General features: G+C 53.3%; 1 protein-coding gene across 1 annotated transcript; it reads left to right on the top strand.

Annotated features, from left to right (window-relative positions):
• Nucleotides 1-2,290: 2,290 nt before the first annotated feature.
• Nucleotides 2,291-22,465, top strand: LHX2 (LIM homeobox 2). The gene is made up of 5 exons (XM_066367197.1): nt 2,291-3,157; nt 4,633-4,835; nt 5,744-6,147; nt 11,585-11,790; nt 21,662-22,465. The coding sequence occupies exons 1-5, from the start codon at nt 3,038-3,040 to the stop codon at nt 21,947-21,949; spliced, it is 1,221 nt and encodes a 406-aa protein (XP_066223294.1). The 5' UTR covers nt 2,291-3,037; the 3' UTR covers nt 21,950-22,465.
• Nucleotides 22,466-26,195: the final 3,730 nt, after the last annotated feature.

Raw genomic sequence — 26,195 nt, 5'->3', positions numbered from 1 at the left:
AGTGCGTCCCAGCCTGACACCAGGAGATAAACAGGCGGGTGCACCCGGCGGGAATCCTGACTGCCAGGGAATCTGCGGTGGGGCAGCACTGGGTGTTGGCTGCTTGGTCAGATAGGTGGCGACGAAATCGTGTGCTGACACGTCTAGGGGGAGTGAAGAGCCCGCAGGCAGGGTGTGTTTCCACGTTTCTTGGGAAGCCCGCGGCAAGAGTTACCAAGTGCTCGCCCTGGTCACCCCTGCCCCCCGCCCCAGCTCCTGAGGCAACCCCTGGAGTTCTCGAAAACCTACTGCATCCATTCAGCCTGGGCTCACAGCTGCACTGAGGACATTGGCTCCTACGTTGTCACCATTTTTACTACCCCTTGGGCGACCTCCAGATGAACCCCGGTAACTCCCAGATTAGATTTTCATTCCCTAATTTCTTTGAAAGAAAGCGTCTCAGATGCATCAGTGAAACATGCCTGTGTAGCCGTCCCCTGCCCCTATGCAGGCCATGTGTTGGCGCCAAAGCACATGTCTGTGTGAGCAGACGCGCAGGCGCGTCTTTGGGATTATGGGCCTTCCCTCGCGTTGGGGTATCTGTGCATGTGCAGCATGTACACACATACTTGTAGCTTCAAGAGTTTTTGCAAATATGCCAAACACACGGCCGTCTAGAAAGTGCACAAAGGGATTTAGGTCGAATCACCTTGGCAGCCAATTGTACTATAACCACTTTACAGATGCCTGCCCCAGCCTGGCACTGGACACTTAAACACTTGATGTGCACATGTAAACCCTAGCTTTACCTTCCTGCTTGCCGTGTTTTTGCCAACAAAGATGAGCATGTGAATTTGCACACACGAACATGCGTGCATGTTCTTGGGCAGTACAAGCACACGTAGATGTGTCTAAAAGTTATGTACGGTATGTGGGAAGTATGATCCTGTGCTGCTTCAACTTTGTGCCTTTATGTAAGATAAACTGCATAGATTCTCGCTAGCCCCTTCTTTCTGGCAAGCAAGTGACTTCAGCCTGGCCCACCTTCAAAGAAGACCCAGGAGATGGAACTCTGTAATTGATTTGTTCATTAGGTTTTTCTCTACAATCAGTTTTTATTTTCTAAATCCAACTTCACCATACACCTGGGTATTGCCCTTGAATCCCAAGAAACTCTAGGTTGAGCCTGAAGTCTGGAGGCTGGAGGGGACCGTTGGGATTACCCCGCCGACCAGGTTGTCAGTCTTTGGAAAAGTGGTATATAGCCAGGCAGCCGGATGGACGCAGGTCAACAGCTGAATCTATGACACGATGCACCCAGCAGTTAGAGAATGGGCCTGCGGTCTTGAAGAACCGTGTGGATCTGGGACAGTTTTTAATAGGAGATGGAGATGGAAAAGAGGGAATAATTTATTTAGTGTTTGCCATGTTCCAGACATTTTACATCCATGATCTTTTTCATGGATTACATCCATGTGAAGGGGATGTCCCCCATTGGAAAGATCAGAACCAGCTAAGGGAAGTTAAGTTACTTGCTTAAGGTTAGGCTTGTGCATAAATTGCAGAACTTAGATTCAAACCCATGCCTTTCTTAGTTTCTAAAGGCTGGAGAGAGGTTAGAAAGAGCAAGAAGAAACCAGGCCTTAGTTCTCTTGGAGCAAGGATATGCTGGTTGGCCCTCCGCCCCCAGTAGTCACAGCTCCCGCGGTCTCTGGCCTCTCTAAGCTCACCCGGATTCCCAGGAGGCCTGCTCGTTCTCCCGCAGTCCGCTGCAGCGTGGAGCCTAGCCCTAAGGCCGAACTGCGCGGGAATCAGCCCAAGGCTCTGGGAGCTCGACCCCAGTACGGCCTTCCCAGGCTTCTCCAGTCAGTGCCTGAGGCAGCATGTCTGGGCCGGGGGGAGACCGGAGTGAGACCTCTTCAAGCATCCTCTGGCTGCGCTTTCTCAGGATAGAGACGGCAGGGAGAGAGGGTTTAATTTTCCTTCCCGAAGAAATCACAGGAAACTGTTCGTAGCTTAAAAACTCCAACACCCTCCCCCTTGCTCTTCCTCCTCCCTCCCTCCTACTCCTCCCCTCCAACCTCGCCCACCAGCTCCCACCATCTCGTGGCTCTTCTCCTCCTCTTGCTTCTCCCCTCCCTCTTGGGTCTCCCGCCTTCCCGGAGCACGCGCTGCCACGGCCCCGGGTGCGGGGCGGCCAATGGCGCGGCGGCAGGACGTGATGTCAGGCGCGGCTGTAGAAAAGGCGCGGACGCTTGGCTGGCGCGGACTGCAGAGCCGGGGCTGGGCTCGGCGCGCTCTTGGAGAGCTTTGCGCGCGGCTGGGCCCGCGGCCGGCGACTCCTCCTCCCACTCTGCTCCTCCTCCTTTTTCTCCTCCTCCTTCTCCTCCTCCTCCTCCTCCTCCCCCTCCTCCTTCTCCTCCTCCTCCTCCTCCACCACCACCTCCTCCTCCACCTCCTCCTCCTCCTCCTCCTCCTCTCTTCCTCCTCCTCTTCAATTCTCCTAGTGGCTCGGCTCAGCTCGCTGGCTTAGGAGAACCCCCTACTCCAGTCGCCCACCCAGCCGCTAAGCGGGACGCCTTGGGCTGGGGACGCACCCCAGGGAGCAGAGAGGTTCAGGCAGCTGGGCCGCCGCGGGCACCTAGCTGCTCCCGGGTGAGACCCGACCGCAGCCGTCGCCGCCTCGGGCAGACTTGGCGCTACTGCTTTGCGCCCGGGGCGCCGAAGCCCGGCCGGCAATGCCCGCGGCGTGAAAGCGCCCGCGGCGGGCGCCGACCTCTGCCCTTGTTTCCCTCCCCCTTCCCCCCAGACCTGTGCCCTTGTGACCCTGGCTTTGGCGCCGCCGCCCAGGCGCCCCGCGATGTAGCTGCCCCTGCGCCTCGGCGGGAGGCGTCCTGGCCCGCGGGCGCCCGGCCTGGGGGCGCAGCCGAGCTCGGGCGGGGCCGGGGCCGTGGTGGCGATGCACCGGGCCCGGGCCCGTTAGCGCCAGGCAGCTGAGGCGGGGGGTAAGCCCTCCCGCGGAGGAGCCGCGCCCCCGGCCCCCGCCGGTCCCGCCGAGATGCTGTTCCACAGTTTGTCGGGCCCCGAGGTGCACGGGGTCATCGACGAGATGGACCGCAGGGCCAAGAGCGAGGCTCCCGCCATCAGCTCCGCCATCGACCGTGGCGACACAGAGACGGTAGGCGCACGGCTGCGGGTCGGGCCGAAAGCTGGGACGGGGCCGAGTCAGTCTGCTCCTCTGCTCCTCAAAGTTTGGGGACACTTTGGTGAGCGTCCTTCGTGCAGCACGGGACTGGGCGCTGGTGATCCGCAGACAGGATGCAAGGCCCGTAGCTCCCGGCTCGGGGAAAACCGAGCTGCTGGGGAGAAGCAGGGAAAGAAGGTTGAAACCGAAATTTTAGACCCAGAGGGTGGAAGAGAGCACTTCTCTCGAAGTGGGAGCGAAGTCCTACCCGCGGAGATGGCTCTCTTCTCACTTGGCGGGGCCCTCTGGTCACCAGCCCCGCGCTCTCTCCCACGACTTGGCCCTGGCTGCTGCCGGTGCCAGGAAGGGCGAACCAGCCGGGAACACCCGGGCTCCAACCGGCTTGGGCTGCTCCCCGCTTCCTGGCAATCGGGGATCCGTCCCCAGCTCAGTTTCAGGGGGCGAAGTCTTCTCGGCCACTGCTTTTTGTTGAGCGCGACCTGGGCCTTCTGGCCCCTTGGACTTCACCAGGCCAGGGCTTGCAGTTCAGGCTCCGGCCTGGCTCTCGCAGAAGCAGAGTCCATTTGAATCTCCACACCTGGCTCTATCGGCCAATCCCCAAATAGTCACTTCCTTGCCTCAGACCTCCCTAGGGGCCAGATGAGCAGACCGTTGCCCAAACCGGGCCCAGAAGTGACCTTTAGAGACAGAGGAGGTGGGGAGCAGGGCAAGTTTCTTTGCTCAGGAATCAAGAGCAGAAGCTCCAGTGCCACTAGCTGCTGAGCTCTCTTTCCTGGGTTCAACAATGTCAGCCTGTCAGTTTGCTTAGCCGACCATTTGGATTGGGCCTGTCTACCCAGAGATTTTGAGGGTGCCTCTGCACCCCACTAACCATCTCCCAGGATCCTGAGACCTATGACTTGCCCTGACTTAACTCTTTGGTTTAAGAATTCAAAGATCACTGGGGCTGGGGGCCAGGAACTCTGTGTCTCTGAAGAGGAGTCTGTGTGGAGGGTGACTTTTAATGGTCATTTTACCCCCTTTTCCTGGGGGCCCCAGCAGAGTGGCTTGTGTAAGAAATAGTTTGTGGGGGAGCTTTTGGAGGTTTTAACTGGGGAACCATCACTACCTCAGTTCTCAAACACAGCCCGAGACTTTCTGGGAAAAGGGCAGAGGGGACTTCTCCCCAGAAGGTGAAGTCTGGGGAGATCTATCCAGGCCAGCAACTGGGCCTGGGCCTGTGGCCTGCTTGGGCTCGGTGGGCGGGTCTGGGTTCTGAACGTTCTGGATATGGGCTTTGGATGTGGAGGAAGCGCACTGCACATCCTTGGCGGCTTTCTTCGAGTTCAGGGCTAGCCAGTTACTAGGGGAGCTTTGCGTCGGGTTTCCCGGTGGCGGCAGCGGCAGCTGCGGCGGCGGGTCGCAGGCTGACGCAGACGCCGCCGTCTCCCGCCTCCCTCCTTCCGCAGACCATGCCGTCCATCAGCAGTGACCGCGCTGCGCTGTGCGCCGGCTGCGGGGGCAAGATCTCGGACCGCTACTATTTGCTTGCGGTGGACAAGCAGTGGCACATGCGCTGCCTCAAGTGCTGCGAGTGCAAGCTCAACCTGGAGTCAGAGCTCACCTGTTTCAGCAAGGATGGAAGCATCTACTGCAAGGAAGACTACTACAGGTAGCCCCCCACCTCGGGACCCCACTGCCCCTCAGGACTCCCCATCTCAGACGCAATCGAGCTTCTTTCCTTTCCTTCCAATCCCCGAGGGAGGTTTCTCTTCTTCAAGCCAGAACGAATTGAGTGACAACCTTATTAAACAGCAATTTGGGGGGGGGCAATCTTGGAAAGGTTTATGAAGTGTAGGGACCCAGAGAAAAGCAGAAGCTGCCTTCTTCTGAGCTCAGAGCATAACTAAACTTGGGTTGGGGGGCCCTTGCACCCTCTCCCTTCGAAGTTTCTTGGTTTAACCAGGAGGAATAGAAACAAGTACCCTTTCCCCAACCCGGGCAGCCTGGGCTGGTGTGGAACAAAGTTGGAAGGAGAGCTGGGGGATTGGATGGGGGCATTTCCGGGTCTCGCCTGGAGATGGGAGTGAAAGCTGGCCAGGATTAAAGAACTGGAATCGTCACGAACAGGCTCCAGGTTCCTTGTTTCACCTCTCTGGGTTTAGGGTTAGAATCTGTTTGTATGCTCTGTCCTCTTTCTTTCCCTGTCTCTGAGTTTCTTCCAAATTACCCAAGTCTGTAGGATTCCCAGGCACGGGGGGGGGGGGGGGCAGAGTGTGAGGAAGGGTAAGTGGGGAGTTTCTCCCCATTCCCCAGCAAAGGCTTTCCTAGGGCTTGCTCACGCTCTGGGTAAGTAGAAGCCTTTGTAGTCAAGAACATGGTAAAGGGGCACTGTATTTCAGGGTAGGGTCAGACGCGGGTCAAAATCCAGTCCCTCTTCCCCCCCTCCTCCAAGCTAAGACCCAGGTTGCTCATCTTGAAGAGATGATTTCCCCCAGTGGCAGCAGCGGCACCTGGAGGAAGAATATGGGGGTACCCAACCGTGTGTCCCCACAGTCCTCCCCTCGATGGTCCCTACAGGCGGTTCTCTGTGCAGCGCTGCGCCCGCTGCCACCTGGGCATCTCAGCCTCGGAGATGGTGATGAGGGCTCGGGACTTGGTTTATCACCTCAACTGCTTCACGTGCACCACATGTAACAAGATGCTGACCACGGGTGACCACTTCGGCATGAAGGACAGCCTGGTCTACTGCCGCTTGCACTTCGAGGCACTGCTGCAGGGCGAGTACCCCGCGCACTTCAACCATGCCGACGTGGCAGCAGCGGCAGCTGCAGCAGCTGCGGCCAAGAGTGCGGGGCTAGGTGCGGCCGGGGCCAACCCGCTGGGTCTTCCCTACTACAATGGCGTGGGCACGGTGCAGAAGGGGCGGCCAAGGAAGCGCAAGAGCCCCGGCCCTGGGGCGGATCTGGCGGCCTACAATGCTGGTGAGTGCGAGGCGCACTGAGCAACCCCGGTGGGTTGGGGGAAACTGGGTGGCGTCCACCCCCCTCCAGCCGGGATCTTGGTGTGCTTTGTAGATCTACGTATTACAGCACCCTACGTACTCTGTCCCCTAACTTCCCCAGTCCCAAGCACCATATGACTTATCTGGAGGGACCTTAACCTCCTAGGCTCCGAGTCATGTGGCTGGAGCAGGACCAGAGGGTGCTTTAGTGTCTTGCTGCCCCTGCACAGGGCTAGCTCTCTGAGAAAAATTTTAGAGGAGGCTATTTGATTTGGGCTTTCCCCTCACTTTGCTGTGCAGAAAGTAAGTATACTGAGAGAAAGCAAGGTGGAGCCCATACCAACCGGGCCCTGGGTTTGCGTGACTGAGGACGGGAGCTGAGGCCATGGATGAGCCAGGCAGGACAGGAGGGACCCGAGAGAAAGGACTGGCAGTGGCTGGGGGGGCACTGAGATTGGCTTGGCTTGGCATGGGGCCGGTCCTGTAAAATGTCCTGAGGGAGGCAGGCTCGGGAAACTTGGGCCCAGGAGCCCTTTGAGCAAGGGCGGGTTGTTGTAATTGGCTCGATCCTTCTGCTTTGCCAGGTCTTGGTTTTCCCCGGGGTCCTTCCTCCGAGTTCCGGGCGCCAGGGGGGCTCTAGGATGAGAGAGAGCCTGGGCCCTCGGAAGCAGGCGCCCTGGGATGAGACCGGAGTAGGCCTGGCCCTGCGCCGGGGTAGGATGGAGGGCTTCTTTCGCATTTCTAGCGTCTTTGAACCCCGGGCCGTTCCGGGAGAGACTCTGCCCCCTTCCCGCGCCCCTCCCTGCTCCGGACAGCTGCAGAGGTTCTGGGGCCCCGCAAATTGAATTGTCAACATCTGCCCGAAGTCTGCACGACCGGGAAAGGTTTATGACTCTTGGGCTTCTGAACTAGATAGAGTTTATTTGCAATTATTTTCTTTCTTTCGTTTGCGACAGAATCAGGTTTGGAGATTTTGTTTTCTTCCTCCTTTTCCCCTTAGTCTAATACACAAGTGGAAACAAAACAAAGCAAAACAAACCCAGGACCGTGCGCAGAGGGCAGTGGTGGGGAAGAAGTCAGGGTTATTTTGATCTTTAAAAATCTGAACTGGCTGGAGAGAAAAATAAGGGGCGGGAGAGGTTCCCCTATTCGCTCTAGCGAAATCGCTTGTTGGAAGATAGTGGGGCGTGTGTGTCTCAGTGCAGCTCCCAGTCTGGTAGATGGTGAAGTGGCCACAGGCAGGTCCACACTGGCAGATTATAGGTTTGTTGAAGGCCCTACCAAAGATACCGCTCTCCAAAACTTCCATCCCTCATCTTCCACCACCCTGAACATAGAGGAGACCAAGTCCAGACCTGGTTCCCCACACAAAGCCTTGCCTACAGAGTGGGGTCAGCCTCTGTGAGAAGCAGCAGGCGAGTGCTGAGCGGGGTTGTGTTTTCTCTAGAACGCAGGTTTGTAACTGGGGTTGCAATGGAAAGGTAGAAGGTTCAGTGATTTATTTATGCTTTTTGCTGTTTGGCTACCTTCCCTGGTGAGGCCGTGCCACACCAAGCGAGGAAATGTGGCTGGAGGCCGAGTTTCGGGGGAGCCGGCATCTCTACAAGACCACCCTTTCCCTCTCCTTTTCTCTTTGGCCTCTCTCTCCTTTTTTCCTTTCAGCTCTCTTGGGCCTCTTTCCTGTCACTCTCTCTGCCTGTGTCTCCCTGTTTCGCTGATCTCTTCTCTCCGATGGGCACCTCTCTGGCCTACCTTCCTGTAGAAAGCGGGTGCATCTCCGGTGGCTGTGTGGCTTGCTTATCCGGGCTCTCGGGGCCGGGATGGGAAAGAGGGTGCCTCCCGGCCGCAGTGCCTGGTTAGGGCCACCCCAGGTCTGGCTGTTGTCCTCCACCCTCCCGGCTTGGCACCTCCAGGAGACAAATGGCAGCAGTGTGGGCCGTGGGGCGACAGGGACTGGGAAAGGGGGGACCGTGGAGAGTGTGACTGCGGGCGTTGTGTGCGGAGCAAGTGTGTGTGTGTCTCCCAGCTGTGAGGACATGAGCCTGTTTGTGCGAGTGAGTGTCCCGCACCCAGAGAGGCCCAGCTACAGAGCCCCGGGCCAAGCCCTTCGCTCCGGGGACGGCGAGGCGGAGGCGCGGGGAGCTCGGGCAGCGTGGGGTGAGCGCCGTCGGGGCGCCGGGCCGCGGCCAGGGCCGGGCAGCCCGAGCGCGGGGCTGCGGGTCGGCAAGTCCTTCCGGGGCGGTGGCCGCGGCGGGCCTCTGGCTGTCCCTCCGGCCCGAGAGCGCAGCCCGGGTCGGGCGGCGGGACGGAAACCTGCCCCCCGGCCGCGAGCGGGGCTGCCCGGGCCGGGGAAGCGGCGCGCTGGCCGGACACTTGGCACGGGGGCCGGAGCCCGGGGCGGCCGGCCGGACACTGGGCACGGGGGCCGGAGCGCCGCGGCCGCGGGAGCCCCGCACGGACCTGCCGGACGCCCGGCCTCCCCAGCCCCAGCTCTCTGTGTGTGTGTGCCTGGCGGCGTAATTACCGATTTGATTCCAATCCATTATTTAGACAATTGAACCTACAATCTTGTCTTTAGTAAAATGAGGCGAAGTCAGATTTGATTACAGGTTCAGTCCCAGCGACAAGAGCTCGAAACCCGATGGGTTAATAACAGATCACGAGTAAATTATTCATGATTTTACGAGCTCTTTAGCTCCATTGAATCGGCCTAATTGAGAGGAAAAAAAAATAAAAAAGAAGAGAGAAAGCCCGGGCCTCCCCCTCCCCTCGGCCCCTCGCTCCTCCCGGCTCCGTTCCGGGGGAATCTCGACCAGCCCGGGGCACTGGGGACGGGAGGAGCGGGCCTGGGGCTCCGGCCCAGTCCGGGCCCGACTGCCACTTGGCCAGCGCCGTGCGCCCCCACACGGCCCCTGCCCCGCTGCGGGCCGGCCTCAGCCTCCTCCTCCTTACCTTGGGCCGGCTCCGGCTCCCCCTTCCCTCCTTTTCCTCTTTCGCACTCCCGGCCAGTAACGGGCCTCCCCACAGGCCTCCCCACGGGGACCTGGCCTGTGGGAGACCCGGGACTCAGCTCAGCAACCTGGACCCTCCACCGCACATCCCCCCGTTTCCGGATCTCTCTGTCCCCCCAGGCTCTCGCTGTGTGTCTCCTGATTTCTTTCTCATTTTGTGGCTGTCTCTCTCCGGTTCTCCCCATCTCCACTGCTTTCTTTTCCACTGTCTCATCTCTTTCTTTCCTGGTTCTGTCTGTATTCTCTTCCTGCTCCCTCTCCTTTGATCTTTTTTTCATTCTCTCAGTCTTTCTATCTCCATCTCTTTCTCTCCTTTCTCTGCCTTGCCTCCCTCCCCCAAGTCACCCCCCCCCTGCTCCTGGGGCACATCCCTTGGGTGTACAGGGCATCGGGGTCCCCATGGAGCTCATTAACAGCAGCAAGGCCCAGGTGGGGGGTGAGGGGTGGGCAGAGGGATGGGCCCAAAGATCCCCAGTGGGGAGGCCTGTCCCACTCCCATGGAGCTGGGGACTGGGGGTGAGAAGAGGGCTAGTCCCCTGAAGAAGAGGGGGCAGGGCAGTTTCCATGGATCCCGTTTGGAGTCATTTTCTGATCCCCTTTAAATTGCTGGACCCTGTTCTTCACTCTGGGCTCCGTCAAGGGGAGTACAGTCTGGGTGGGGGCTGGGTGTCTGGGTCCCCAGAGGAAGGCACCCTTGGGAAGTGTAGCCTCTTGCCCACAGCTTTAAGGTTGGGACAAGCCCTGAATCTTGCAAATTCTTTCTGCAAGAGGCTACTCCCACCTGGGCAGAGGAAGGAGTAGTTCACCAGGACAGCAGGACTACTTCTGAGGTAGTGTTGCCAGATAAAATGCAGGACGCCCTGTTAAATTTGAATTTTGAGTAAAAACAAAGAAATTTTTAGTGTAAGTGTATCCCATGTAATGTTTGAATTTTAAATAAACAACGAATACTTTCTTTTAGTGTAAGTATATACCGTGTAGTATTTGAATTTTAGGTAGGTAAACAACAAATAAAATTTTAGTGTAGATAGGTCCCGTGCAATACTTGAGACATCCTAAAAAAATTGTTCATTGTTTATCTGAAATTCATATTTAACTGGGCAAAATATTTGCTAAATCTGGCAGCTCAATTGTGGGCATGTGATGGGGCACAAAATGCACTCTCCGTTGCCCACTTTCGGGGAACTGAGTTAATCTATGAAGCTTTCCCCAAAGTAAGACCTTATGTGTGTAATGACTCCGGATGTGACGAGGGGATCTTGGAGAGGGATACTGCGTGTCCCAATCAGCCGCCAGTTTCTGAGGTCTAAGGTTTCTACCCTTGTCCCCAGTGCCTTCCGGGCATTGGCAGCCAGGGCCCAGCTGGGCCCCTTCTGGATGGGGATGGGTTCCCCAAAGAGTCATGCTTCATCTTTGCCTGCCTTTGTGGTGTAGTGGAAAGAAAAGGCAAGGACTTCAGTGAATCTAGGCTCAGCAGTGACCAGTGGTGCACATGGTTTCATTCCCCTTAGCGTTAGTCTCCTCGGCTATAAAATGGGATAGCCACCCATTGAGCAATAGTGAAGGCCCACAATGTATATAAAGCCAAAGGCATACCCTAGGTCTCAAATACCTGTTAATTTCTTCCTCCAACTTCCTTCCCCTTCCAGTTGGAACTCTGCCACTCTGAGATTTTCAAAGATCACCTAACTTTCCTGCCTCATTCACTCCATTTGTAAAACTGGGCGACAATGGCCTCACAGAGCAGTCCTAAGGATTAACTACAAAATACAACATCCGACGACCCCCAGCCCAGTGTCCACTGCCCAGGAGTCTGTACAGTACTTTTGGGTGTGGGAACTGATAAGGGCCAAATTAAAGCAAGTGGAGAGATGTCAGTTAGCAACTTCCAGGTGCCTACCCCAGACACTGTGGGGGGAGACCCGTGACAGCCCCCTCCTTAGGAAGTGCAGGGGGAAGTTCAGGGGTGGGGGACAGGAAGACCCTGGGCTTCGAAAGTCCTTGCAGTGCTGGGTCCTCAGTCAAGTGACTTCCCTTTCTGAACCTCAGTTTCAACGTCAATAAAAAAGGTGAAAATACTGCCTGGCTCATAGGTTGTTTTGAGGATTCAATGAAAATGTGCCTGTGGAGCCTTTTAGCATATTCTCTGGAGTCGAATAAGCTAACAGTTGTAATAGTAATTGTCCTTATGTTTTACAATATTATTCTCCAGCATCTCCTAGCTGAGTGACTCTGGGCAGGTCACTGTCCCCAGCTTCAAATTCCCCTTATTAATCTATAACATGGGGATAATATATCTCACTGTGATCCCAAGGCTGAAAATATTTGGTGGTGGGTATGGACTAGACAGTGCGCATTGGGGACGAGTCAGGAGGTACACCTGCCGCCTCTGCGTCCCCTCTTTAGCGCTGAGCTGCAACGAGAACGACACGGAGCACCTGGACCGCGACCAGCCCTACCCGAGCAGCCAGAAGACGAAGCGCATGCGCACTTCCTTCAAGCACCACCAGCTTCGGACCATGAAGTCTTACTTTGCCATTAACCACAACCCCGACGCCAAGGACTTGAAGCAACTCGCGCAAAAGACGGGCCTCACCAAGCGGGTCCTTCAGGTCAGCTGGGGCCCGGGCTGGGAGGTGGGGGCACCTGCTGCTGCCAGAACCTGGGCCAGAACCACACAACGGGTTGTGAGCCTTGCGAGGAACTTCCTCCATGTGTCTGCCTTTCTTTGTTTACTTTCCCATTCTCTTTCTCCATCTCTTCAGCCTGTCTCTATCCATATTTCAATCCTCCCCCACTCCTCCCTTTACATCTCTCTCCTTTGTTTTTCTGTCTCTCAGTATTTCTGTTGTGTGTGTACCCTCTGCGCTCTTTGTCTCCACACTCAGTCTCTTTTCTTCTTTGTAAACAACTCGTATTTGCTGTGTGTCACTCAGAAGACACTCATGTATGTTCATATTGTACAAGGTTCCAACATTTCGGATTGATCCGGAGCCTCGCCCCACCCTTGGCCCCTCTCCCCGGGAGGCCCACCCAAGGCAACTGCTATTAGCTGTTCGTTCCTTCTGCTTCTCACTCTTTACTTGCTCTCTCTAGTTTCTCTCTTTCTCTCAGTCTCTCTCTTTGGATTTTTCTTCTGCCCTTTGTTGTTTCTAAGACTCTCCCAGAAGCGAGGTTTGGTGAGGGTGGTGGGTGTGGGCAGATCCCTTGGGCAGGCCAGAGGGCCTCTCCCCCATCTGCCGGCAGGGAGCTGTTGGAAGTACGTGGGCACTTGCCTCTGAGGGTGCGTTCTTTACTTCTATATTGAAAGTATTGGGGCGACATTGGTTAATAAAATTATGTAGGTTTCAGGTGTATAATTCTAGAATATGAAGGTGCCTTATTGATAGGCTCCAGAACTTTCACCAGATTTCCAAAGGGTCCGTCTATTATCTCAAAGATGTTAAAAACTCCAGTTTGGGAAGTTCCAGGCTCCTGCATGACTCAAACTGATGGCAGAGCATTGGGTCACCACTCCTCAAATCTTCAGCTCCTCCTGTACTCATCGGGCAAGTCACTGAAATCCCCTGAACCTTAGTTTCCTCATATGTGAAATGCACACAAAAAATTATCTACACTGCAGGTGTGTTGGAAGAGCTGTTGAGATGATGTTAAGTGTCTGCGCAGTGACTGACACCTAACTTGCCCAGTGGATGGCAGCTAAGAATAACATGAACTGGATTAATCAATGAACTATACTAACTAGTATGAAAGATTAGCCTGGATGCTGCAGTTCAGTGTCCCCAGTCACACCATAAGGTGGGAGAATGTTCCCCTTTATAGCAAGTCTGACTGATTTATACCTCAGAATGTGTGGTTGTAAGGATAGCAGTGCACGTTTCTGGGTATGACAATTTACAGATGAAGTACTCCTGTCTCACAGTGGGAGGGGAGGCGCTGAGATTGGAGTCCCGGCCAGTCTGAGCCACCCTCTGGCCCCAGGTTGTCAGGGATTGAAGAGTGAGGCAAGGGGAGGTGACACCAAGGGATGAAGGTGACAGTGATGGAGGAAGAGGGCTGTGTGGCCGCTCTTAAGTTTTCTTGTGAAGTTGTCAGGAAAAAGAAAGCATTTGGGGGGTGTGGCAGGGGTGTTGGGACAGGCTTGCGATGCAGGTGCGGGTCTGGGGCAGCTCTGTCTGGGGCTCTGTGAAGTAGCGAGGGAGGTGAGGGCTGGCCATCCGGGTGTGATGTGGCTCTCTGGGCCTGCCCCTCCTGTTTGGGTCCGTTTCGACTGAAGGTCCCTCTGGCCTGGGCTCCAGACAAGCAGGAGGTTGCTACACCTGTTGGGGTCTTGGACCCCCCTTGTCTTGGACCCCCTCCTTGAAGTTGACCTTCTCGGGGTTAGGTTGGTGACCTTCCTCAGCACCTCCTCTGTTCCTCAGCCGTGAGTGCATTGAAACTGAGGCTCCATGGCTTCTGCCTTTTCTCTGCTTACTAGGATACTTTATCCCTTCCCCTATCTAGATGCCCCTCTGGCAGGTTGGTGGGGCAGTCTCACGAGTTAACCCATGGGAGCAGGCTAAGACAGGAGCAGGGACTTGGAGTTGGACAGAGCTGGGTTCCGTTCTGCTTCTCTACTCACTGGCCATGCGTCTTGGACAAATTAGCTACCTTCTCTGAGCCATAGCTTTCTCATCTGTAAAATGGGCGTCCTTAGGGCACATACCTCTCCCAGTTACCTAGATTAGATGAAATAGAGTATGTAACCATAATTGAGTCTGAATCCGGAACCAGCAGGAACCAGTCTCTGCTGGTCTTAGTGAGGCAGGAGGCTTGGTTATGTCGTTTAAGAGCAAATAGGATTTTCAGCATCGTTATCTCTCATTCTTTCATCTGACCAAATGTCAGCCCCTGGGGATACAGAGGTGAATGAGCCACAGCCCTGGTCCTGAAGAAAATCACCTATTAGGTGAAGAGACAGACCCACATTCACAGTGTGATCAGTTCTGTGGGCGTCCAGAGGAGGGACCGACTCCCCTATGTGTGAAGAGTGCTTCACCTGAGGGACCTGGGTAAATGGGTGCCCGTCTCCTCCTCTCCTAGAATCCTGAGGCAGGGCTCTCTCACCTGCATGCCCCCTCTACCAGAAAAGCCAGGGGCACAGAACTAGTTATGGGAAAAAAACTGACAGTTATTGTGTAGCTACTAATCAGTACCTGTTTCTGTGCTCTGTTATGGATCAGGCACATTGAAAGGTCTGTGAAATACATTTGCCCATTGAGTCCATTGTCAGGTTTTATGACCCCTCCTCTCCCATTGTCCAGATGAGAACATTGAGGCCCAAATGATTGTCACTTACCCCAAGTGACACTTTGCTGTAAGAAGCAGAGCTGGATCCAAATCCAGGCCTATCTGATCAATGGGCATTGCTTTCTCCTCTAAGCCGACCCAGCAGTGACTACCTCTGAATATGAGTTTCATTTAGGGTTGGGGTGGTCATACCTGTAAGGCATAGCACACCACTCTCTCCCTCCTCCCAAACCTCCAAATCTGCGCAAATACTGACTATTCCCTAACAGTACAACTGCACATGCTTATGCAGTATTTTGCAAAGCCTCTTTCCAGCCACTCATCTACCTGACCTTAATATAGTCCTGCCCATTTTACAGATGAGAAGCTTAAGACCCAGTGAGAGGAAGTGATTTGCTTGAGGTTACAGGAGCCAGGCTTTGGCAGGGTGGGGTTCTCCCCCAGGTGGCCTGACTGCGGTGACCTAGTTGGGGGAGAGGAGATGGGGGCAGATTTGGGCGAGGCAGCAGGTGGCGTGGCTTCGGAAGGTTAACAGACTGGCTCAGACCCTTTCTGACTTACCAGCAGTGTGATTTGGGCAGTTCAGCTTCTCCTCTCAAAGCCTTATCTGTGAAAGGGAGGTGATAATAGCTTGCACCTCCAGGCTTCCTGAGGATCCAGACAATGAATGGGAAGGCTCCGGCATGGTGCCTGCTGGGACAAAGTAGGCGCCTGTGAAATGGCTCCTCCTCACTGTCTACACCAGCTGAATGGCACTGGGCCTTGGCTGCCCCCTGCAGGTGGAGGTCCATCTCAGTCTTACAGAGAGTACGTGGCAGAGGCAGGGTTGAGATTGAGGCTGTGTTCCCAGAGGTGGGTGATATTGCGGGGAGGGGTGGGGTGTGCGCACGCGTGCGTGTGCGTGTGCGTGTGTGTGTGTGTGTGTTTCTAGCCTGTTATTGAAGCAGCACCTGCATAGTAGTGCTGGGGTGTGCAGTCCCCGCTGAAACTTGGAGTCAGCTGGTGTGAGGTCCAGACTCAGCTCTCGATTCGCTCTCTGAGTGATCCTGAGCAAGTGGCTTAACCTGTCTGAGCCTCGGCTGCCTCAGCTATAGAATGGAAGGAATGATAATACTTCACTAGGTGGTTGCAAGGAGTAAATGAGATAAAGTGTAGTTTATAAGGTATCTATTAAGTACTCAATGCACGTTAATTTCACGCACATTGACACAGCAGGGTTCATCCTATCAACCTCTTTTGCCTACATTTCAAAAAAAATTAACTACCTGCGTTTTGCAGATGAGGAAAATGAAGTTCAGAGAGGCTAGGACCCTTGCCCTGAGTCTCACAGCTAGTGAGCGAGGAAGCCAGGGTCTGATTCCGTAGCTGTTTCTAGTGCAGCCCAGGGCACAGATTATGGTCTCCGCCACCTTGGCTCCAGCTGCAGAAATACCTACCGCAGGACACATAAGGGAGAGGGGAGAAGTGGGTCACAGGCGCCATGTCTTGGTTGTAAAGCCGTAAATGCACAAAAAGTGCTCAAATTTGTCATCTTCGGCAGTATGACAACCGTAATACTGACTTTCCATCAATGGGCAATGTGACGGGGAGACAGAATGGCCCCTTGGACAGAGGCCCATTAAGACGTTAAGCTTTAGAAATGCTTGGAGACCATTTCTCAGCGTATTGGTGCCTCTCTGAGTGGCCTCTCTTCCTTCGTGGGGGAGGGCCACACAGGCAGAACGTTAAGATTCTGCCTGGGCTTGGGGAGGAGGGTGGTGAGCTGATTGATTTGGATGGGCGAAGGTCTCCTTAGGGGTTCCTGGTGTGCCTTTGAAAGAAAATACATTTTAACCACCAACGGTTTAAAAACGTCCTTCGGATGGCGAGTTAGTCATCATTAATCTGTGTGAGAACTCAGGAGGTGAGAACACTAGCTTTCCTCTGTTCACTTGCTTATTCAAAGAATACACTGGCCTTCTGCCATGTTCTGGGCGGGGCGGCAGGCACTGCGGATTCAGCGGTGGCCCGGGCAGGGAACCGGCCCCGCTGGAATGGACACTCCAGAGGGGAGACAGGTGCACCAACGTGCTGTAGAAATAATTAACATGGTGATAAGATTAATCGCTATATTTTTCTCGATATGTGAAATATCTCATAATAAAAGTTTTTTTGTTTTGTTTTGTTTTGTTTTTTGTTTGTTTTTTTTTTCATTTTTCTGAAGCTGGAAACAGGGAGAGACAGTCAGACAGACTCCCGCATGCGCCCAACCGGGATCCACCCGGCACGCCCACCAGGGGGCGACGCTCTGCCCACCAGGGGGCGATGCTCTGCCCACCAGGGGGCGATGCTCTGCCCATCCTGGGCGTCGCCATGTTGCGACCAGAGCCACTCTAGCGCCTGGGGCAGAGGCCACAGAGCCATGCCCAGCGCCCGGGCCATCTTTTGCTCCAATGGAGCCTTGGCTGCGGGAGGGGACGAGAGAGGCAGAGAGGAAAGCACGGCGGAGGGGTGGAGAAGCAAATGGGCGCTTCTCCTGTGTGCCCTGGCCGGGAATCGAACCCGGGTCCTCCGCACGCTAGGCCGACGCTCTACCGCTGAGCCAACCGGCCAGGGCAATAAAAGTATTTTTAAAAGGACTCCGGGACTAAGTAAGTTTGGGAAATGCTAAAGGTTAACGATGTCTTTGTCCTGGAGACCAGAGCACGTTAGCCCTAATACAGGCACCGGGAAATCTTGAAGAGACTCAGCTTGGTCTGATCTAACACTTTCCAAATTTATGCGGCCATAAACGGAACGCTTGTCTAACTCTTGACAAAAATAAAATAGAAGAAGTGCTAGGAAGCAGACACTGTGGGGCTGCCTGGAAAGCGTAGAACCCAGGGGCCTGACTGGGTAGAGGAAGTCAGGAACGGCTTCCCAGAGGAGGGCAGGTTTACACTAGGGCCCGTCACTTCTGTTCCTTGAGCCTCCCCGTCCCCACCTGTAAAATGGGGAAAGTGAGTGTTGTTTTGCCTGTCATTTGTGCAGGGCTGTGGGGAGGGTCCAAGCAAGTCATGGATGGTTGAAGCTGTATGGAATTGCATAGGTAATTTGGCTCTAATCTCTCCTAAAAAGAAAAAAGAAACCTAGTTATTGAGTGATTTTAGAGAGAGAGGGAGGAAGAGAGAGAGACAGACAGAATCATCTGTCTGTTCCTGTATGTGCCCTGACCAGGGATTGAACTGGCAACCTCTGCATATCGGGACGATGCTCTAACCAACGGAGCTATCTGGCCAAGGCTCAGTCTCTTGTTTTAGGAGAGAGGAAACCAAAGCTCAAGGGAGGGGGAGGGACTTGTCCAAGGCCCCACCACAAAGTAGCTGCAGGCCATTCATGACATCCAGTCCAGTGCTTATTATTTTTGGTTCTTTAAAGGCTCTTAAAAATTTTATAAAATAATAGAACTACCATACAGACAGGTTAGAGAAACAGGAAAATATTTACCCATATAAGAGCACAGGAAACTAATCCAGGTGTCCAGTTCAGAGGTTAAGTGGTGGGTAAGGGCATTAATCCAGCCTGCCCAAATTCACATCCCAGCTCTACCTCTCTGGTTGGGCTCTGTGCCTCAGTTTCCTTACCTGGCAATAATAGTGCCTATTTTGTAAGGCACTATTATGAGCTACTATGTGTAAAATGCTTAGAACTTCACTTAGAAAAATTAGACACTTAGTGACTACTATTTATTATTATTATGTTATGAAGTGTCAATACATAATTCTTTAATTCTTTTTTTTTTTCTCACATAACATTTGTCATAAGACATTTCCTCTTCCACTGGGTAGAGTGTCTGTGTCATGACTCCCACTTGCCCCATCCGGTGGGACACTTTGGATGCAGCCATTATTTTGATTTTAGAAAACAAACAAGTTGAAAAAAGCCACAGTGGACATCTCTGGGCCTGAAGATTTTACCTTTTATCTGGTTTTCTCAGAGACCCGGGAGGGGATTTGTGTAGGGCAGAGTTGGTTTCTCACTGGCTCTCGTGGTCCCTTGACTAAAGAAGCCAGGAGAAAGGGATTTATGAGGATGTAACCTGCAGGGCCAGTTGGTACCTGAGGAGGGGGCACAGAGCAACGTGGCCTTCCTCATCCACCCGGGGCTCACGGGGGATGCCCTGGGCACCAGGCTACACAGAAGAGAGAGGGCTGTCAGTTTCAGAAGATGGGTGGGTAACGCAGTCATCTCCTTCCTTGTTGCAACTGCCCTAGAATCGCAGCCTGTTAGAACCCCGAGAGGCCATAGCAATCATGTGGTATGTATGGTCCAACTCTCTCGTTGTATAGGTGGGGAAGCGGAGGTAGGCTAGAGGTAAGGGACTCACCTAAGGTCACTTGGCTGGTCAGTAGCAGGACCAGAACTGGAAACTATTGATTCTTTGCCTCTGCCATGTCCCCAGGGACCTGAAGATGACTCAGACAGGGTCCCTGTCCCAAACGCCCTTTGAGGGTGGGGCTTTTTGAAATACCTGAGAGACAATGATGATGAAGTTCTGCTTAAGGTGAAAAACAAATCCAACACAAACCCCCACAGCACACACCTTAGAGTTGAGTGTTGACAGTCACCTGCCAGATTCCCAGGCACCTCAGATCCAGAAAAGCAGAGAAGGCACTTGTGGAAAAGTCGTTTACAAACTTGTTAGGGGCAACAAAGGAGAAATAGCAAACAGCCAACAGCTAACCAACCAGTTCCAGCCTCTGCCGAGAGCTTGGAACCCTGAACCCATGAGCCACTTGCCACCTCCGGGGCTCCTCGTGCCCACTGCTGCCTGGACAGACAGACACTCAGGCCAGAACAGTGGCAAGAGTTAGCACGGACGCTCCAGCCTTCCACGTCAGACCTGCCGTGAGATGGGGGAAGTCACCTCTTCTCTCTGAGGACCTCTGGGGCTTTCTCCTGTTTTCTCCATCAGCCGTTCACTAGACCAGCTAGGAAAAGAGTCTCACCCCTGCAGATTTTAAAAAAATATTTTTTAAAATTATTTTTTATTTTTTAGTAAGAGGAAGGGAAGCAGAGACAGACTTCCGCATGAGCCTACCACAGGATCCACCTGGCAAGCCCACTAAGGGGCGATGCTCTACCCATCTGGGGCCCTTGCTCTGTTGCAACTGAGCCATTTTTTTTTAGTGCCTGAGGGAGAGTCCATGGAGCCATCTTCAGTGCCTGGGGCCAACTCACTCCAATCGAAACCATGGTTGCAGGAGAGGAGGAGAAGAGAGAGAAAAAGAGAAGCGAAAGAGGGAGGGGTGGAGAAGCAGATGGGTGCTTCTGTGTGCCCTGACTGGGAACTCAGGACATCCACGTGCTAGGCCAGTGCCCTACCACTGAGCCAACCGGCCAGGGCCACCCTGCAGATTTCTGGAGGCCGGGAAAGGAAGGACTGCCCCATCCCGAGAAGAGCATATGGAGCATGGTTTAGAAGTACTGGACTTATTTGCAAGCCTCCAAGAGGTGATGGGCCTGCTCTGGGTGGAAGCCAGGGAAAATGTGCTTTCTTCCTGGGAAGATCCAGTGTGCTGCTGAGAGAGCTTTGTTTCCCGACTTCACAGGGTCCGTGTCTCCCTGCTCACTTGAGGGTTCTGGTGGTTGTGCTTTTAATTGAGCCCAAATTGTATTAAGCCACCAAAAAGGCGGGTGTGAAGCCACAGGCCTTTTTAGCTGGGGTGGTCCCCAGGGGAGGGTGGGGCCAGGCATCAGCCCTTCCCACCCGTCTGAGACACTGGGAAGACAGGCAGATGCAGACACATCTGGAAACTCGCAACTGGACACCCGAGAATCTGGAGAATCCTGCGAGGCCCCGTGTTTTATGGGGAGGCTTCTGGCGGGTGTTTTCCTCACACAAAGGGAAGTGAGGGGGCCCTGCCTTTTGGGCTCCTTTCTCTGGGAGACGCAGAATCCTAACTCCATCCCCACCCCCACGGTGGCCTGGATTCCTAGACTTTGGAGGAGCTCTGGGCACAGCCAGATCTCTGTGCAGATAGACCGGTGGGCATATTGGGGGGGGGGGGGTGAGGGCTACATATAGACGAGTTTCTATGCTTGTCTTCATGAGTGTGTCCAGGCTCCTGTGCAAAGGTGTGTGTATGTATGTGTGGATGGGAATGTGTGCGTGCACTGCAGGGAAAAATGAAAGGAAACCCTTATTCTGTCCCTTTAGGTTTTTTTCACACCAAGCTCAGTTCCAACTGTGCATCCTGCCCCGCCTCCTTCATAAACGGGACAGGGATGGGGCAGGGGGAGTGGGAGTGTGCAGGTCACAGTCCCCTGGGCCTTCTCCCCTCTGTTAGCAGTTCCCATTCCAACCACCCTGCCCTGAGACCTGAAACCCAGGCGTCCAGGGCCCCAGTGGCTTTTGCAGCTAGTGGTGGTGGGCAGTGGGACCAGTGTCTTTTTCTTCCTCTTAGTAATTCTTTGTTGACTGATTTCCTGTGTTCTCTACGCCATTCCGGTATTTCCCAGACTTAGTGACCCTGAAACATGTTAAAAATTGTACCAACAAGAATTCATGGGATCTATTGTGTGCTTAAAGGCAACTGCTGAAAACAAAAACAAAAACGAATCTCTGAACCGTTGTGAAAACAATCAAGATTTGGTTTGAACGACTCTTCCAGAACAGTGCTGTCTAGATGAAATGCAGCATGATCTCTTACATAATTTTACATTTAAAAATGTCTAGTAGCCACATTAAAAAAAGCAGAAGGGAACTGGTAAAATTAGTTTTAAGAATATACTTTGTTTATATCCAAAAGATGATCATTTTAACATGTAACCGGCATAAAAATTATTATCGAGATATTCTTTCTTTTTTTCCTATTAAATCTTCAAATGGCTAGTGTATTTTCACCTACAGACTAGCCACATTTAGACCAGACAGATGTCAAGAAGTGCTCAGTAGCCATAGCTGGCTAGTGGCTACAATATTGGAGAGTGTGGCTTGGCTCTGGAACCTTCTACCAGAGAGAGAAACCCAGTAATAATAGCCAATGAGAGAAAAGGATATTTTTATTTTATTAAGAACAAAATATTGCCAGCCTGGCTTGTTTATTCTCCCCTCCCAAAACACCACTTCAGCATCTCTGAGTTAAACAGTACGGCGTATAGACTTCGCCGCTTCTCTCAGCTCCGCTCCCAGCCGCCTGCCCCTAACGAGCCCTTCCCTCTCGCCCCACACAGGTCTGGTTTCAGAACGCCCGGGCCAAGTTCAGGCGCAACCTTTTACGGCAGGAAAACACGGGCGTGGACAAGTCGACAGAGGCAGCGCTGCAGACGGGGACGCCGTCAGGGCCGGCCTCGGAGCTCTCCAACGCCTCGCTCAGCCCCTCCAGCACGCCCACCACCCTCACAGACTTGACGAGCCCCGCCCTGCCAACTGTGACATCAGTCTTAACTTCTGTGCCTGGCAACCTGGAGGGCCACGAGCCTCACAGCCCCTCACAAACGACTCTTACCAACCTTTTCTAATGACTAGCGCCTCCCGCCCCCCCCCACCTTTGCCCCACAATTTCTTTAAAAAAGAAATTATCTTTAGTTGAATTCCAAGTGTATTTTAAAATAGAGGCTTTGAGCAACTAACTAACCACATTTTAGGATCTCGCCCGGAAACAGAGGAAGACAATAATTGCGCGCCCGGCTAACGCAGTGGTGTGGACCAAGGAATTACTTGGAAGATCTATCTGCAACACAACATTTGTGTCATTGTACAGTTTTGTGGACTGAGCGAGGAAGAACAACAGATAATTTAAGTTGGCTAGAGCTTCTGTATTTTCAAAGACTGCCACGTGCCTTAGGAATACTGTTTTATCTCCATACTTTGGACGACTTGTTCATTTTTCTCTCCCTCTTTTTTCTCTCTGTATATTTATGACCAGAGCAAAAATGTAAAAAAAAACCAAACCACACAAAAAACAACAAAAAAAGTTTGTTACTTTGAATAGTCCTAAAAAGAAAAAAAAGAAAAAAAAAAAAAAAAAGGAAAAACTCAAATCCCCTCCAACGGTTGCTTTGTTGTTTTAGAATTTTAAGGTGGAAGTCTGTTCGAATATCAGAATTTGTAAAATCTAACCAGTAATAAAACCACTTATTGAAACTAGTTGGTGCTGCTATTTATTTATTTATTTTCACTGCTATTGCGTTTGGTGTGACATTCTTACAACTTAAGAGTCCTATCGAAGCCTCAAGATAAATTCCAGGGTCTTCCCTTGTTCATGCTATTTATAATACTTTATAAATATTTATTGACGATATTCATGGGGCCCCTCTTCTGCGCCAGGCTGTGGGCTGCTTGTCGGAATCCAGAGATGAAGTTGATACAGTCCCTACCCTCAAGGCAGAGACAAATGAGACCATCTTAACACGGCGTAATACGGTCTAAGAGAAGAGTATGTAAACAGAAATACCGTTACTTCACTCTTTCAAATATTCAATGAGAATGCTCCGTTGGATACTTGCCCTCTGGAGGTCACAGGTCATCACACCTGCCTTTTCTGCCCTTCCCTGGGCTGGGCGAGGGTGTCAGGCAGCGAGGGAGGCCTCCCGAGAGTGAACACTGCGCCAGAGGGCACCACAAACCCCCGTTTTCTTACAAATGATGCAAATTAAAAAAAAAAAAATCTCCCAGAGGGCAAAAGCAAATGAATTTGGTTCGTTTACTAAAACTTTAGTCAGACTCAGAAACCCAGAAGAAATGCATATTTGGAGAGGATGGAGGGTTAGAGGCAGGCAGAATGCGGTTGTGGTTTTTACTGTTGAGCAGTGTGAGTTGAGGGGAGTCCTTTCACCCCTCTCGGCCTCAACTTCTCCAGCTGGAAGATGAAGATATTCACCCTTATGTGACAGTTATAGTAAAGACAAAGTCAGGTGTGTTGAAGGGCCCAGCCGGGGTGGGTGACGTGATAAAATGTGGAGGTGGAGAGCAGGAATGTGTGGATCCTGTCATTGCTGAGTCTATCAAGCAGGAGTGGTGTCTGTCCACCTCTCATTTCTCACCCTAAACCCTGCTGCACAGTACCGTTACCGGCTTCATTGAATGCCAGCAGTTACCTAGCAAAATGTCCCCCTGTGGCCCATGAATTTGAAAATCCAGAGGAAACATCGGAGCTGCCTTGAGGAAACAGCCAGGAGTGACTGGGACAATGTAGCCCAGGGCCAGGCAGGGTCTCTCTCCCTTCCGCTGCCATAGTGGTTGGACAGGGTGGGAGGGGGGAGGAGGACAAGGATGGACTGACCCCCCTCTCTGAAGTGTCACCACACACACTTACACACTCGCACGCAAATTGCTATTGTTATTGCTATGTGGTGCCTGGCAAATAGTAGTTCGATAAGTTTTATGTAAACTTTGATATTGCTGTATGATGTGCAGAGAGTGTACACCTGAAATGAACAGTGTGAATGTTTTCCAAATGAACACACCCATGGGACCCCTCCCAAATCAAGATACCACATTACAGCACCCAGAGGGCTCGCTTGGGCCCCCCTCCCGGGAACCCCTCCAAGGGTAGTACCTAATCTCACTTCTGGCACCATGGATTAATTTTATCTCTCTTTGATCAATATATTTTTGCTGAATAAGTTCAGAATTGTCCTAGATGAGACAACCCACCTGGCGTCAGGCAGGATTTGAACCATGTCTTTCTGCTTGCAAACTCCAACCTCAAGCAGAACACATTCATAGTCACACAGCTAAGTGTGGGGGTTAAGAGCCTCAACTTTTCTACCTGTCAAGTAGGGTGACAGAATCTGTACGTCCGTGATGACTGTGAGAGAGTGTGAGCCAAGGGACAGGCCTGCGAACAGCATGCAGAGGCACCACAGCTGCGGGCACTGCCCCGGGCCCACGTGTGTACCCACAGACACGCACACATGCACACTTGGAGGCATGCGTGGGTGATGGGGAGACCCACAGGCTGAGAGGCGCACACCCAGACAGCCCCACACAAATACACACACAAATGCTTGCAGACAGACATAAACAGGCCCAGACGCTCACAAATATATCTAGACAGACACCCAGACCACCCCACCCAGGGAGACCTGCACACAAACCCAGACGTGTGCACATGCAAACATTCGCAGGCACCCAGACGCCCCCGCATAGCCTGGCTTTGCCCCTTGCTCAGGCCCGGACAGAGCCGGGTCCGATCCCTATCTCGTCTGTCAGCACTGCCACCCAGATGGAGCGGGCCCTGGAATGATGCCCGGGGGTCTCCCGCCGCCTACGTGGGAGCAAGCTTAGAAGCAGGGCCTGCTATTGGGCCAGGGAGAGGGGCACTGAGGAGGGCGCTCTCCGCAGAGCCAGAGACCGAGAGATGCACACAGAGTGAGACTCAGGGAGTGACAGAGACAGGGAGAGAGGCAGGCAGCCAGTGGCAGAGTCTGGGAGACAGACACAAACGGACAGTGACAGAGATACCCACAGAGGCAGAGACAGAGAGAACAACAGCGGTGACAAAGACGAAGAGGGCAGAGAGAGGTGGAGAGATAGACCGTAGACAGAAGCAGAGGCAAGAACCGTGACAGAGGAGGGAAGAGGCAGAGGGACAGAGATAAGGACCAAGATTATGTAAGAGACAGTGTCAAGAACACAGGGGGAGAGGTGATGAGACAGAGAGAAAGACAGATGGACATCAAGAAGGGAAGAGTCAGAAGTAAAAGGACTCTCTGGGACAGACCTAGGGCGGAGAGACCAAGACGGAGAGACAGAGGGTCGCTTTGAGGCTGGTAAAGAGTCACTCAGAGGGAGAAGGTGAAACCAAATGACAGAAACAGGAGACTGAGGAAGGGACAGGCAGGGGAAGGTGGGTTGGTGGGGAGGGGGCTGAGGCTGCCAGCTCACCCCTGTCCACTGGTGATGGGAGTGAGGGAGAAGGGGCTGCCCGTGGCTCTGGAGCACTGTCCCCACCTGCCCGTGGCTCTGGAGCACTGTCCCTACCTGCCCGTGGCTCTGGAGCACTGTCCCCACCTGCCGGCACACTGCCTTCAGAGGGGACCAGAGGGCCATCTCGGAGACCCTTTGTGTGCCAGCATGCTATGGAGATGTGACACCTCCTGGTTCTTGGGACCCACACCCGGGCCTGGCCTTAGGTAGTCTGCAGGGACTGGGGTCTTGAATGTGACTTCCCCCTGTCCTGTTCTACCGGACCAAGTCTCCTTTTTCCCACAGTGGGCAGGTCTGGGGCAGATGGAAGACACATTCCTCAGTCTTCTCTGAGTTTTGACAAGATTCAGATACTGAGGTCACTCTGAACCTCAGTATCTGAATCTGTAAAAGGGCGCCACCAAAGCCACTTTACAGGGGCATTGTTAGAATTCCCCGAGGGAGCCTGACCAGGAGGTGGCGCAGTGGATAGAGCATCGGACTGGGATGCAGAGGGCCCAAGTTCGAGACCCTGAGGTTGCCAGCTTGAGTGCGGGCTCATCTGGTTTGAGCAAAATCCCACCAGCTTCAACCCAAGGTCACTGGCTCCAGCAAGGGATTACTCGGTCTGCTGAAGGCCCGTGGTCAAGGCACATATGAGAAAGCAATCTATGAACAAGTAAGGTGTTGCAACGTGCAATGAAAACTAATGATTGATGCTTCTCATCTCTCTTTGTTCCTGTCTGTCTGTCCCTGTCTATCCCTTTCTGACTCACTCTCTGGCTCTGTAAAAAAATAAAAAAATAATTCCCTGAGGGAATATGCCCATGCTACATTCGAGCTGTGACTGAATCC

Source organism: Saccopteryx leptura, chromosome 2 (assembly GCF_036850995.1).
Source record: "Saccopteryx leptura isolate mSacLep1 chromosome 2, mSacLep1_pri_phased_curated, whole genome shotgun sequence".
NCBI classification, from domain to species: domain Eukaryota; kingdom Metazoa; phylum Chordata; class Mammalia; order Chiroptera; family Emballonuridae; genus Saccopteryx; species Saccopteryx leptura.
This window is presented reverse-complemented; position numbering and strand designations above follow the sequence as displayed.